General features: G+C 36.3%; 1 protein-coding gene across 4 annotated transcripts in view; it reads left to right on the top strand.

Annotated features, from left to right (window-relative positions):
- pug (pug C-1-tetrahydrofolate synthase, cytoplasmic) overlaps positions 1–14,739 on the top strand; it is a 100,567-nt gene that overhangs the window by 44,978 nt on the left and 40,850 nt on the right. For all 4 annotated transcript variants that reach the window (XM_017616362.1, XM_017616359.1, XM_017616360.1 and 1 more), the window contains 2 exons: positions 8,108–8,333; positions 8,403–8,576. In XM_017616362.1, coding sequence (XP_017471851.1) covers positions 8,108–8,333; positions 8,403–8,576 — 400 coding nt within the window. The remainder of the gene's footprint in view (positions 1–8,107; positions 8,334–8,402; positions 8,577–14,739) is intronic.

Below are 14,739 nucleotides of genomic sequence, written 5' to 3'. Positions count from 1 at the left end.
GGACTAGTGGTTCTCGAGTTATGTCAAAAAAAGACCACCAAAGGTGACAATTTCCCCTATATGATAGTTATATATATATCTCGATTCCTAGACGTGACCCAGCGAAACGCCGGGACATGTATAACTTGTTTTTGACCGATATAACATTTCCCGTTGGTTTCATCCCATCCCGATTTTGACTGTCGCATAGTGGAATTTTTTGTCTAAAAATTATTGTAAATATTAATGTAGAGTGATTAATCTTCAGGAGTTACTAAAATATCGCAGTTTTTGTATTTTTGAAAACTACTGTTATATGGGAGGTAGGCGTGGTTACCGTACCAAGTTTCGTTAAGATATCTAAATTTTTACTTGAGTCATCGTGTGTGCGGACGGACGGACAGACAGTCACCGCGTAATCGATTTCTCTTTTCGTTCTGATCATTTATGTGTACATTTGTCTATATCTGCCTCAATTCGTTTTGCCTGTTACAAACAACCGTTATGTGAACAAAGTTATAATACCCTTGTGCACAAGTGCGCTCGGGTATAAACCGTGGACTGTGTTGTTGCTTTGGCTGCATAATTTCAAACAGTTCAGCCGGAGTGCGGTCTGAAATATTCGATGCGCTTCGTTTGTGGTGTAGCTTTAACTGCCGAAGCGATGTACAAACAGCTCAGCACAGCACAGTTTTTAAGCGCTTTGCATTTCAGTCAGTATTCCATCTGTGGGTTAGTGCGAAACTAAAAGTGGGAAACTTTGCCATTTGTTTGTTATAAAAAACTGTCGAATAATTCACATTTTCGCACTTTCGCTCAAACACACAGTTTTGCCTTAAATAGTGAACTCTAGTATTAAGTAAAAAGTATCGTTAATTAAGTATACATTTTTATCAAATTTGTACATATGTACGTACATTAGGGTGCCCATCGACAATTTTTTGTGTGAAATTTCAAGTCCCTACCCCGACCGCGTAAAAAAATATTCAAGATGGTGCTTAAGGAGGTCAAGCGGAATGTGTATACCAAATTTGGTCGAGATCGGTCAAGTAGGTTGTGAGATACCTATATATCATAAATCCTTATTAAACGTCTTCAGGCCCATTAATCAAACGAACCGTGCAGATTTTATAATTTTTAAAAAGGTGGCAATCCTATTCAAAAAAATAAAGCCTTACCGCACATCTTGAGGCCAAGCTCTTTCATTTAACACCTCATTTTTTGAAAATCGGGAGAACAGTGTAAATATCATAATTTTAAACGCAGCCGGCAACCCTATTAAAAAATATATCCTTATTGCACATCTAGAGGCCAAGTCCTTTCATTTGACACTTCATTTTTGAAAATCGAAAGAACGGTGTAAATGTCAATTTTAAACGTAGGTGGCAACCCTTTCAAAAAAAATATATCCTTACTGCACATCTAGAGGCCAAGCCCTTTTATTTGACACCTCGTTTTTTAAAATCGGGATAACGGTGTAAATATCATAATTTTAAACGCAGGTGGCAACTGTATTAAAAAATATATCCTCACTGCACATCCAGAAGACAGGCCCTTTCATTTGACACCTCATTTTTGAAAATCGGGAGAATGGTGTAAATATTATAATTTTAAATGCAGGTGGCAACCCTATTGAAAAAATATGTCCTTACTGCACATTTGGAGGCCAAGCCCTTTCATTTGACAGCTCATTTTTGAAAGTCGAATGAACGGTGCAAATCTTATGCAATTAACAACAAAATTGCCTTCGCATAGAATAGTATCTCTAGCCACAACAAACTTTCCGCGAATATTTGCCGCCGCATTTACAGTGAACGTTCGCGAAGGCATCGATGCTACTTATAGCTACATATATGTATGAACGCACGCTGTTTGATCCATCAATACATACGCGTACGAACAACAGCGGAAAATTTTTTCTACCTAACATTCGCGAACGCGAACGATCTGGACTTGTTTTATGCTTCTCGTTCGAGAAGGAGAATCAATAGATAATATTTGATACGTTCATGTTCGCGTTCGCGTACGAAGGTGAGTGAATATTTCCGAACCCCGCAAACAAGTAAAGTCGGAATTTTAATGCTCTCACCCCCCCTAGGGTTGTTCTATATCGAAACAGTATACCCCTATTTTTTATTTTGAAATCAAAAAATATTTAGAGAAGACTCAAAGCGCTCAAAATGTTCCATGTATTTTATATGATNAAGTATCTCTAGCCACACCAACTTTCCGCGAATATTTGCCGCCGCATTTACAGTGAACGTTCGCGAAGGCATCGATGCTACTTATAACGGGTGATTTTTTTGAGGTTAGGATTTTCATGCATTAGTANAATAGATAATATTTAATACGTTCATGTTCGCGTTCGCGTACGAAGGTGAGTGAATATTTCCGAACCCCGCAAACAATAAAGTCGGAATTTTAATGCTCTCACCCCCCCTAGGGTTGTTCTATATCGAAACAGTATACCCCTATTTTTTATTTTGAAATCAAAAAATATTTAGAGAAGACTCAAAGCGCTCAAAATGTTCCATGTATTTTATATGATAAAGAAACAGCTTTTCGAAGAAATGGTATCGAATTCTTGATAAAATGACAATCCCAGTCTAACAACATGTTAGATTTTTAAACTTTAATGAAAAATAGTCATTCAAAAACTGAAAACCGTGTTTTCAGCCTAAAATGACAAATCGCGACCTTTAAATGATTTTTAAAAAATCTATAAAAATAGGCAATAATATTTCTCATAAAAAGGAAGGAAATTAGGGGTAGGGTCTTGAAATTTCAAAAAAAAAATTCGATGCGCCCCCTAATGTATGTACATATGTAAATTCAAAATTAAATCTTAAATTTCGCCGTCAACGTTATGTACTCGACACTACCCTCAGGGTACTGCGCAGTCGGCGTCGTCCAGGCTTGGCTCTAACGAATGCTAGAATTCGCTCGTAATTCAGAATCATCAATGAGATAATTTTGGTAGTTCGTTATAAGATCGAAAAGTTATTCGGCCCTATTATGGATGTCGACGTCGACGTCGATATTATTTTTTCGTTAAAAAATAGCCCTCGTAAGTCGTATTTTTGCAAAAAGGTGTGCCTCGCAAAACTACTGTGGTCAGCGTAACCGGAGTTGGAATTATGAGGGCTATTTTTTTACCTCGCTTTTATTAGCTTGGGATGTAACTCAAAGAGTGTTTGCATTATTCAATTTTGCGTTCAATTCAACGCAGGGTTGCACGAGAAAAAAGTTGAATTGCTAAATGTTGGCTAGCGGCCAACTTTATTGAAAGCGATTGGCTGAAAAGCCGTTCAACCAAAAGTTGAATGCAAAGTTGAACAATGCAAACGCACTTTTATTGCGAATGTTTTAATTTTTTCATATTTTGATATTTGAAGCCATTCAACTTTTTTTTCGTGCAGCACTGCTTAAGTAATAATGGTGCGCCCAAAAGATGCAGCAATTTCCATTATGAAGTACGAATGGGAACTGCTTTAAATTTCCATTTCTAAGTTACCTGATTACATCACGAATGAAAATTCCAACGATTGATTTCGCGTGTCATTCTATTCGTTGTAATAGTTTTAAAACCAATTGAATTTAAGACTAAAAAGATGAAAATAAAATTATAGTTTAAAAAACTAAAAAACTCGCTTTTATTACAATGTGAACTAAAAGGTAAAAAATAATTTATAGAAATACAGATTTCGTTTAAGAGGAATAGGAAGTTTCCTAACTTGATTTAATTAAACTTTTAAAACCAACCTAAAATAGGATTAAAGAAATTGACAACAGCTGTATTTTTTGTAAGCGAGCGATAAAAGAACGCTCAACTCGGGTAAAATTTCCTTTTAGCTACTTAAGCAACCCTGCTGGTGGCTGGTAGGAAACATGTGATGAGTTTAACGGGATTTAGATACAAAAACCAATTTAAATGAAAAATTATGCGTGGTATTTGCTTAATATATATACTTATTTATAATATAACTCACGTATTTATAGAAACAAAAATTTCCCCATCCACTTTCCCATTAACAATTCACAATAGAGCNACTCACGTATTTATGGAAACAAAAATTTCCCCATCCACTTTCCCATTAACAATTCACAATAGAGCAGTTTTTTCATTTACCAACACTACCCTTCAGGTCGCGTATTTTTTAACCGACCTGGCTGAGCTCGGATAAATAACCGAGTTTGTGTTGTTGCTTTGCGTGTATTTCGTCATTTCAGCGAGTGTTCTTTTGTAGCTCGGTTGCAAAAATAATGCACCTAATAAAATTAATTTTACCGGAAAACAAAGCGTGGGGTGCTTCTTAGACTTTATAGTCCTCCTATTGCCAATATTCAATATTACTAAAACGAAACTGAAGAGTTCAAAACAATTGATATCAAGCACTGCGCATGAAAAAATGACATCGACTTCGACGTGGACAACCATAAAGAGCCGATTACACTGTGATCGTTTTTTTCAAACATTTTCAAAGACATGGCCGGAGAAGACGGTTTCACCCTATTTCGGGTATGGGGAATTTATCTGGTTGGCTTTATCGGCATGATTTCTTTGACAAAGTTGTTAAGAACGTCCCAGGCCTTAACTTTTGTGAACGTACTAAACTCCAGAAAGTAGGTCTTAGACACTCTTAAGTGGAAAATCCGAAAGTAGTTTTATACTAATTACACAGGAGAACATAAAAACAAACAATCTTTCTTTTAAAAGACTGTCCAGATCAATTGCCATTTCAAAATTGGAAACTTAGATTCTGTTTTAATAAAGGTAGGAAACATGTGATTGATTTCTTCATTTTTCTTTTCGCCATATTTGACCCGCCATGTTTTATCAAAACGCCTTGATTTTATAATTTTTGTATTCGCCATATTGGATACGCCATTTTGAATTTTTAAAGTCTGACTTCAGATTCGTAATTAGTGACCTCAAAAACATTTGACAGTGGTGTCAAATTGTGTCAAAGCGTCTTTGAGCAACTAGTTTTGCCCACCTAGATTTATGTAGATTTCAGCCCACTGTGGAACGCTTTAAATCGAATATAACCATAATGTAGCCATTTTCGGTTTCAGCGGCCCAAAAACATGGAAATAAGCATACATTTTAATTTTGTATGAAAATTCAAAATATGAACCCATTCAGGGTGTAGTAAGGAAGTTATAGGAAGTGAGAGAGGAGTTTAATTAATTTTTATACTCGAGCGCACTTGTGCACAAGGGTATTTTAATTTTCTTCACATAACGGTTGTTTGTAACAGCCAATATGAATCGCGATAGATATAGACAAATTTATACATAAATGATCAGAATGAAAAGAGAAGTCGATTAAGCCATGTCTGTCTGTCCGTCCGTCCGTCCGTCCGTTTACACAATAACTCAAGCAAAAATTGAGATACCTCAACAAAATTGTATGTAGGTTGCCCTTTATATAAGGTAGATTAGTGTTGAAAATGGGCGAAATCGGACTGTAACCACGCCCACCTCCCATATAACGGTAATTTACAGAAACACGAAAATTGCGATAAATCAGTAGTTATTGAAGCTAATTCACTCAACCTCGACGGTTGCAATAATCACTTGGCAAAAAATTTGATTACTACACATTTTTGAACAATGGGCGTGGCTCCACCCACTTATGACCACAAATATGTATCTCGGTAACCGATTCATAAAATTCAACTAAAATTGGTGCAACTGAGGACACTAATTTACTTCAAGTTAATACTTACAACGGTCTCTTAACAATAAACAAGAGGTTCGATCCCTGCTGAAGTCTAGGAAAAAAAGAAGTCTGATGAGAAGATGTGGTGATCTCCGAAATAGTGCTATAACTTCTACCGCTTAGACTTTGTTGCTTTTTCAATTTTTCCTAATAAACAATCGTGGTACAAAGCTCAATAAAAATATTAAAAATAAACAAGACTGTTATAAACTTTTAGGAATTTGGCGTGGCACCGCCCACTTTATGACTACAAAGTTCGATCTCGGTAACCGCTTTATCGATTTCTACCAAACTTGATTCAATGATTTCATTCGGTCAGTATATTATTGAAAACGTTTGAAATCGGGGGAAAACACCCCCGCTTATCATGCAAAGGTAGTTGAGAGAAAGTTGAAACGGCGATATTTGATAACTGCGCCGGGTATATAAAATTCGGTTTCTCCCGACCTTATACTTCTTTACTTGTTTGTAGTCATTTTCGATTGAAATTTCAATCCCTAGGTGTGGTTGTGAGAGGGTGGTAGCGTGAAAATGGTCGGTTGAAGTTATTTTTTGGTCATTAATATTCGTTTTCAGCGACCCCAAAAACCTAGAAATAGCGGGGTCTACCATCTGGTTAACAATATTTTTTGTTTTTATGTTGCTGTGTAATTAATATACAACTGCTTTTGGATTTTCCACCTAAAAGTGCCAAAGACCTCCTTCCTGGAGTTTGATATGTTCACGAAAGTTAAGGCCTGAAACATTCTGAACCACTTTGCCAAAGATATTTTGCCGAAAAAACCCACCAGATAAAAGTTAGAAACCATAAAATAGGATATAGCACCTGAAAAATTTCCATTGGAGGCAAAACTTTCAAAATAAAAAGTTGTATGAAGGCGTGCAGAAAACTTAAAAAACGAATGATGCAGTTCGATTCCCCTTACACGAAATAGGTTGAAACCCTGTTCTCCGGCCATGTCTTTTTTTGCGGCTATAGCAGTGTTATAAGTCCTGACAAAGTGTTATTGGACGATCACTACCAGACTTATCATGAGTTTCATTTTCCCCGAACCGGTTCACTTTTCACTCTTGGTTTCCATGGTTTTACTATGCGCGGATGACAAATTTTCAGGTGATTTTTTTTTTCAGGCGAAACTCATTGACCCAGCAATTCAATCTGGCAAGATNTCCCGAACCGGTTCACTTTTCACTCTTGGTTTTACTATGCGCGGATGACAAATTTTCAGGTGATTTTTTTTTCAGGCGAAACTCATTGACCCAGCAATTCAATCTGGCAAGATNGTTTCAACGGTCCAAGAAAATTGAAATTTCAATCCCTAGGTGTGGTTGTGAGAGGGTGGTAGCGTGAAAATGGTCGGTTGAAGTTATTTTTTGGTCATTAATATTCGTTTTCAGCGACCCCAAAAACCTAGAAATAGCGGGGTCTACCATCTGGTTAACAATATTTTTTGTTTTTATGTTGCTGTGTAATTAATATACAACTGCTTTTGGATTTTCCACCTAAAAGTGCCAAAGACCTCCTTCCTGGAGTTTGATATGTTCACGAAAGTTAAGGCCTGAAACATTCTGAACCACTTTGCCAAAGATATTTTGCCGAAAAAACCCACCAGATAAAAGTTAGAAACCATAAAATAGGATATAGCACCTGAAAAATTTCCATTGGAGGCAAAACTTTCAAAATAAAAAGTTGTATGAAGGCGTGCAGAAAACTTAAAAAACGAATGATGCAGTTCGATTCCCCTTACACGAAATAGGTTGAAACCCTGTTCTCCGGCCATGTCTTTTTTTGCGGCTATAGCAGTGTTATAAGTCCTGACAAAGTGTTATTGGACGATCACTACCAGACTTATCATGAGTTTCATTTTTCCCGAACCGGTTCACTTTTCACTCTTGGTTTTACTATGCGCGGATGACAAATTTTCAGGTGATTTTTTTTTCAGGCGAAACTCATTGACCCAGCAATTCAATCTGGCAAGATATAAAATATTCCTTCTTTCTGAAAATGTTCTTGAATTTGATCTAAATAGCAAGCACAATTTTTGAAATGATTTGGATTGACTAGTTAAATATATTTTGCCTAGTTTTAATAAATATTTATGTAGATGTTTGTACAAAGAGGTGTGCGTATTTATACATGCATTGGTAGATGAACCAAATCAGATAAGAACAGATTCATTTTTTAAGTGTGTTGCTCGGCACATAAATAGTGCACTTACAAATGTATCCGTTATCAGTTTTGTTATTCGAACCCCTGGGTCAGATTTAGCGTAAACAACTTAAAAAGATTTCAGTGAAGGCATTGTAACAGTAGCAGTCGTTGATCTGAGTTTTCAATATGTAGATGTTTATGTATGTATTTGGTTTAGTAAGTTATATTATTTATTTTGGTTTATTTCAAAGATTCCACCAAACAAAGCGGTTCTCGATTAGTCGGTGATGTTCTTTTCGACGAGGCGAAACAAGTGGCTTCTTACATAACACCAGTGCCTGGCGGTGTTGGACCTATGACTGTAGCAATGCTTATGAAAAACACTGTTAGGTCTGCTTTAGTGGCTGCAGATAAGTTATTGCAAACAACCTGGAACATAGCTCCGCTTACTTTGGCTAAAGTTAGACCCGTTCCTTCGTAAGTGAAGTGTTTTCTTTTAAAAGTCTATTGGTAGAGAATACATACAATGATAAATGATATTTTCAGTGATATTATTATAGCTCGTTCGCAGAAACCCAAACATATCTCCAATTTGGCAAAAGAGATTGGACTGTTAGGCAAAGAAGTATCGCTTTATGGCGATAAAAAAGCGAAAATATCTCTAAGTACCATCGATCGGTTGGAAAGCCGATCCGACGGCTCCTACGTAGTTGTAGCTGGGTAAGGAACAAAAATAATCTCGAGTTTTTCGATAAATAACATATAGTACCTATAAGTATGAACCTAGTTGAGAAAATAAGAAAACATAGGTCTTTTTGTATGGATTGGCCACAGTTGCAAGGCCTTTTAATTGAGCTTCCCTTAGAACAGAGAAAGTTACAACAAATAACAATAAAGGCCGCGCCAGATACAACTTGGTGGTTTGCGTGACATGTATACATACCCAGTGGGAAAATGTAATGTATTTTAATCGAAAAAATAATCAGTAAAACAGCCTTTTTCACATTCGAAAATGCATTATTTTTCCCACAGCGATGCCCTAAGAAAAGTGGGGCATTCAATTTTCCATTACCAGTAATGCAAGAATGAATGTGATTCAATATGAAATTTTAGCGACTTGTTGGATACATTCTCATGCTGATTACATAATAAAGAGTAATAGAATCTAGAACTCATATGAAATACACTACTTTATTTATCACGCATGTAATGCATTACTACTTTTCCCACTGGGTAACTTTTCAGGGAAAGCGCAAGAAGCAAAAATGAACGTCCAGGAAACAAGTATGCTCTTTGTTTAAGACTGCAGCTCTCATGAAAAACGAGAAATTCATATAAAACTACGCACAAGAAATAGAGAAGAAATTTTCTTCTTTCAAAATTTCTTAAATCAGTATGCAGCTCTCACAAAAAATGATCGTATATTTATTTCTCCTTGCTGCTACAGCCATGATTCAATAATACAAGGTTATGTTAATTATGACAGCTCAAATTTGATACGCCTTTATCAAGATTTGTATTTTGGAAGTAGGGAGAAGAAGGTAGTAGAAAAAATTGATTTTTTTTTTTTATATACATACGTTCCCCCTAGTTTGATCTCAAATCTTTTCAGCAGGAGTCTACGTATAGATTTTACAACAAACACGACACGGTTTTTGATCGTTCTTACTGCATGTCATAAATTAACATTTTGAGTACACTTTTTAGGAAAATTTTTAATATACTTAACCGCACCTTGTTTATTATCTTTTATAATTTTCTTCATATGAATTATATCACATTTTTTGCTTAATTGTATTTTTGGAATAAACATAGTTATTTTTCCTTCTGTCAGTAAACTGTTTTTGTTACAAACCGTATAAATAAGCGATGAGAAATAAGGCAAAATTTGTGTTATCTCCAACCTTTGTTGGAAATAAAGCAAAACTCAGATTTAAAATTGTGTTATTTCACCAAACAATGAATGACATTTCAATTAATTTTTTTCCAGCACCTTAAGAAAAAGTTTCTTATGAGCAGTATATTTTGGCTTTGATTTTTTGTTATTATATTAGAGGAGCTTACGTGGTATTACGATAAATGATGGTTTAATGATTTTGTACATTTGTAACATGTGGTACATGTTACTAATGAATATTAATTGTCAAAGTATATATTTTAAGAGGATGATTTTATATTGAGATGCTTGCTTTGATCTGCATTTAATAAGTCTTCAAATCGTCGCCTTTTCCCCTCGTTTTTTTATATATTTATCGTGAACTTTGATTGAGTACATCTTTTTTTGCACAGTTTTGCACACTAAGTCTGTGCATTGAGGGTAAAAAGGGACTTATTTAAAGTATATGGACGTAGGTTTTGTTTGCATTCGTTTGCCTTCCCATTCGAAAATTGCAATTTACGTGACCATCTTTTTAAGTAGATTTCAGTACTACTGATAAGTATTCGATAATGCAGTTTAAATGTATTTACATAATTTTTATCCAAACCTTGGAGGACGTACAGTGGTCAAGAATTGTAAAAACCCATAAGCGCATGTGTTCAAAAGGCAAGTCGGTTAAAACATAAATTTTCATTCTTGTTACGTGTAAAGAATAACTTAGAGGAACTAGAAGTGAAGTGACACTTCTATAAGATAATTTCAAGATCAAAAAGTTACATGTGTTTAACACAAGTATGTCAGCAATCCTTCTGGTAAAACAGTAGAGCTTCCTACCGAGGTAGCGCACATGCTTGCTCACACAGAACCAGAAGATTCTGGCAGCTTGGAAGCCTTGTATTGTATTGACATACTGTCAAAATATTGTTTAACCAAACAAGTAATTTAACAATAGACACCAAAAATACTGTTAAGAATTTTGTTATGATTAATTTAGAAAAAAAAAAGAAAATCGGCCAAGAAATAAGGAATATAGAGCGTCTTAAGGTACATGCGCGCGTTTTTTGGAATCCGGACCACTGTGCGCCATACAGAAATTTTAAGCCGCTCAGCCGCTCGCCGCTTTGCCGCTCATTGCGTGTCCTCGGCCTAACGCGGCGCTAGCGCCGAGCAAATGGAATTTTCATTTTTAACAGGTCGTTACGTATTAAAGTTATATNCGCGGCGCTAGCGCCAAGCAAATGGAATTTTCATTTTTAACAGGTCGTTACGTATTAAAGTTATATGCAGAAGACGGAAAGAAAGAGAAAGGACAAAAAAGTGAACCAGGGAGCGAGAGGAAATTAGAAAACGTAAAAAATTACGCCCCATTGATTTGGGGATAGCGCGCGCTGACACTCGTTGTCAATGGAAAACGCAACGCTTAGCGCCCCAATTTTGGGACGCCAGCATGGCAAGCAGCGCAGCCAATCAAAGTGTCGAAACGATGAAGTGGGATTGTAATGAGCTTTAAAATGTAAAATTAAAAGTCACTAGTATTTTTAATGCAACCTTGCCAACAGCAGTGTTTTCTGCATACATTTGCATCCAGAACCCTCTTGGCTCCCTTCGTAGTATTTAATAGTCAAAGTGCTGTCTTCACTCAAGAATGGTAGAATACAAGATCGCGCCGATTGCAGCAGAATTCGTGAGAGTAATTTTGGCGTGACGTCACCGTAGACTTGACAACTGAGAGTGGCAAATAAAACTGCTCTCTAGTGATGTGCTGAATTGTCGGTACCCAATACTTAAAAAAGCTTTTGGTATCCAATACTTCCTTATCGATACCAGATACGTGTTGAAAAATATTTCATATCATACGTCAACAAAACCGACACCAATTCGAAAATTGTCGCTAACTGGTTGCAGAATCTGTCGCTAAATGGGTACAGAATCTGCCTACAAAAATGATATCGTCCGATTCAGCTGGAACAAAAATGCTTCAAACAAGTAAGAGTTTCTCTGTATTATGGCATCGAACCGACATATATACATCTTTTATTTGAATCAGTATTAAAAGCTCTATTGGCTCCTACATTCGGGTTTTGATAGGCGAGTCTCCCCTGAACCGTTTTTTCCATATTTTGGGCCATGTGCGCTTTTTTTCGAAACCTAAATGTTTCGGTATCGAGTATCGAGAGTATTGGATACTTAAAAGTATTGACTCAGCACATCTGCACATCTGTTATCTTCGCAGCGTCATCCAATACGGATTTTTAATCTAGTGGCGGCATCTTTCTAGTCGCCAGGGAATACCGACGGATCATACAGTGCCTTCTCGTAACGTTTTTTGCCTTTTGCTTCATCCTACTCATTGCTCCTTTTCACTTGCTCCATTTCAAACCAGTTTTCTGTACAAATTTGCTGATGGCTTTAAAAATTTCTTCTTCGATTTGCATTGCNCTTGACAACTGAGAGTGGCAAATAAAACTGCTCTCTAGTGATGTGCTGAATTGTCGGTACCCAATACTTAAAAAAGCTTTTGGTATCCAATACTTCCTTATCGATACCAGATACGTGTTGAAAAATATTTCATATCATACGTCAACAAAACCGACACCAATTCGAAAATTGTCGCTAACTGGTTGCAGAATCTGTCGCTAAATGGGTACAGAATCTGCCTACAAAAATGATATCGTCCGATTCAGCTGGAACAAAAATGCTTCAAACAAGTAAGAGTTTCTCTGTATTATGGCATCGAACCGACATATATACATCTTTTATTTGAATCAGTATTAAAAGCTCTATTGGCTCCTACATTCGGGTTTTGATAGGCGAGTCTCCCCTGAACCGTTTTTTCCATATTTTGGGCCATGTGCGCTTTTTTTCGAAACCTAAATGTTTCGGTATCGAGTATCGAGAGTATTGGATACTTAAAAGTATTGACTCAGCACATCTGCACATCTGTTATCTTCGCAGCGTCATCCAATACGGATTTTTAATCTAGTGGCGGCATCTTTCTAGTCGCCAGGGAATACCGACGGATCATACAGTGCCTTCTCGTAACGTTTTTTGCCTTTTGCTTCATCCTACTCATGGCTCCTTTCGTTTTTCCAACCACTGCAATTATCCAAACACTTGCTCCATTTCAAACCAGTTTTCTGTACAAATTTGCTGATGGCTTTAAAAATTTCTTCTTCGATTTGCATTGCGAATGGGTACCTCACTAACACTGGAGGAACATTAAGTCCCACCACGTCGGTACTTTCGTCAAGTTGCAAACTAAAAAATTCACAAATTTTCTAACTTTTTATAAGTTCGTTTTCGACTTCCTCTAAAATCGTGTTGATTCGCTCTTTCGCTCTTGTTACGAGAACAGCCTAGCCAGAAAAAAATCCGAAAATTAATCCGAAAACGAGAAAAAATTTGGATGAAACGCGGATTAAATAGGTCTACAAAAGTACCGAAAATTGTTGTGAAAACGGTACGTTTTCGTCTATTTTTCTGATATTTTTCTGATTCAATTTTTCGTTAACAAAACTTACTGGGGAACTAAGCTTAAGAGCGAAATACAAGCGGCTTGACAAACCAAGCGAAACATTCCTTTGATGCAAGCCATTTGTGTTTTGTATGTGGTTTGACGAGCCGCTGTAGGAAATTTTAATAAAAATAAAATTTTTTTGATTTTTTGGCCGCCATGTTGAAGTTTGAACTAACCGCTTGCGTTGTGTATGGAAAGTTTAAAGAATTTTCCCGCACCACTAGTATACTCTAGCCATTAGTGGCACCCTAGGTATACGGCACCCACTTTGGGAAAGCCTGGTCTAGCATATGACATAACCAGAACCACATAAATCCACAATTGAAATTTCGTACAAAAATTATAAAAATTCAACAAACTAGTAACAATTACACCCAAAAATTTAAAACTTTTTGTTCTAGGTATGCAGTTTAAATTTAAGTAGATAATGTGAAAATTGCAAGACGCTAGGAAACCGCGTTGATTTTTAATATTTTTTTTTTTGGTGACGGTGCTAGGCATTTTCTTCTATATAAAAGGCACTATCCTAAGATAAAACGTGAGTGAATTGAATCCCAACTTGGCTTCTTATACTTTTTAATAACTAATCTTTAGTATGGACCACACTCCTCCTTTTCATATAAAAATTCGTACGTGTCCCACCTGTGACAAACGTCCCACCCGTGACAGAGGAATTTCGGTTTTTTTTTGTTTAATAATAAAGCCATATTTGTTGTAGTTTTTGCTTTGTATTCGTGGTTCTATGTTTTATTATATGACTTCAAGTTTACACAGAAAAAAAGCAGGTTCTTTTTTTTGTACCACCCGTGGCAGAAGAAATAACTCAGATTTTTTCCGTATAAAAGTAAGCAGGAATTTTTTCGTATTTTGTAATAACCATGATACAATAATTTTTAGAAGGTAGTTTCACTTCAAAATTTTTGACATAAACCGTGTCTGTGACAAACACGCAATGTGTCCACTGCTACGATGCATTTTTGCCACTGCTAATCACATGAATAAAAATCATAAAAATGAAAATATAACAGCAATATTTCTTGTTTATAATGGATTAGATCCGTCGCACACCACGGACTTTATCAGCCGCCAATTTAGATGTGCTCGCTAGTCTTTCCATTGCACCACAACTTATTGGTCAGAGCGATTAAGCTGGTGTAATGTGCGCACCTCCATACATCTTCATGTACATATTTCAAGCGAGCCCTACTATTTAAATAGGCGGCCGATAAAGTCTGTGGTGTGCGGGGGCTCTTATAGCTGTGTCCTTACATCTATTCCGTGTGTTGCAATATCCACGAAAGCAGTAGTTAATTTTTTATGAAGAAAATTATTACAAAATTTTCGAAAATTTCTCTACTTATATGTTTGGCTTTTCTTTGTTTTATTTTTCCAACGGCAAAAGCTGGATTTTTTTTTTGAAAAAGTTGGTACAACAAAAAATACGAAACACGTTTTCTGTCAGATAGCTAACATGGCGGATAAGAAGA

The sequence above is a fragment of the Rhagoletis zephyria genome, unplaced genomic scaffold, assembly GCF_001687245.7.
Source record: "Rhagoletis zephyria isolate East Lansing unplaced genomic scaffold, Rhagoletis_zephyria_1.1 Rzeph_scaffold_01189, whole genome shotgun sequence".
Classification (NCBI taxonomy): Eukaryota; Metazoa; Arthropoda; class Insecta; order Diptera; family Tephritidae; genus Rhagoletis; species Rhagoletis zephyria.
Note: the sequence above shows the minus strand (reverse complement) of the source record. Positions and strands in the feature narration are given on the sequence as shown.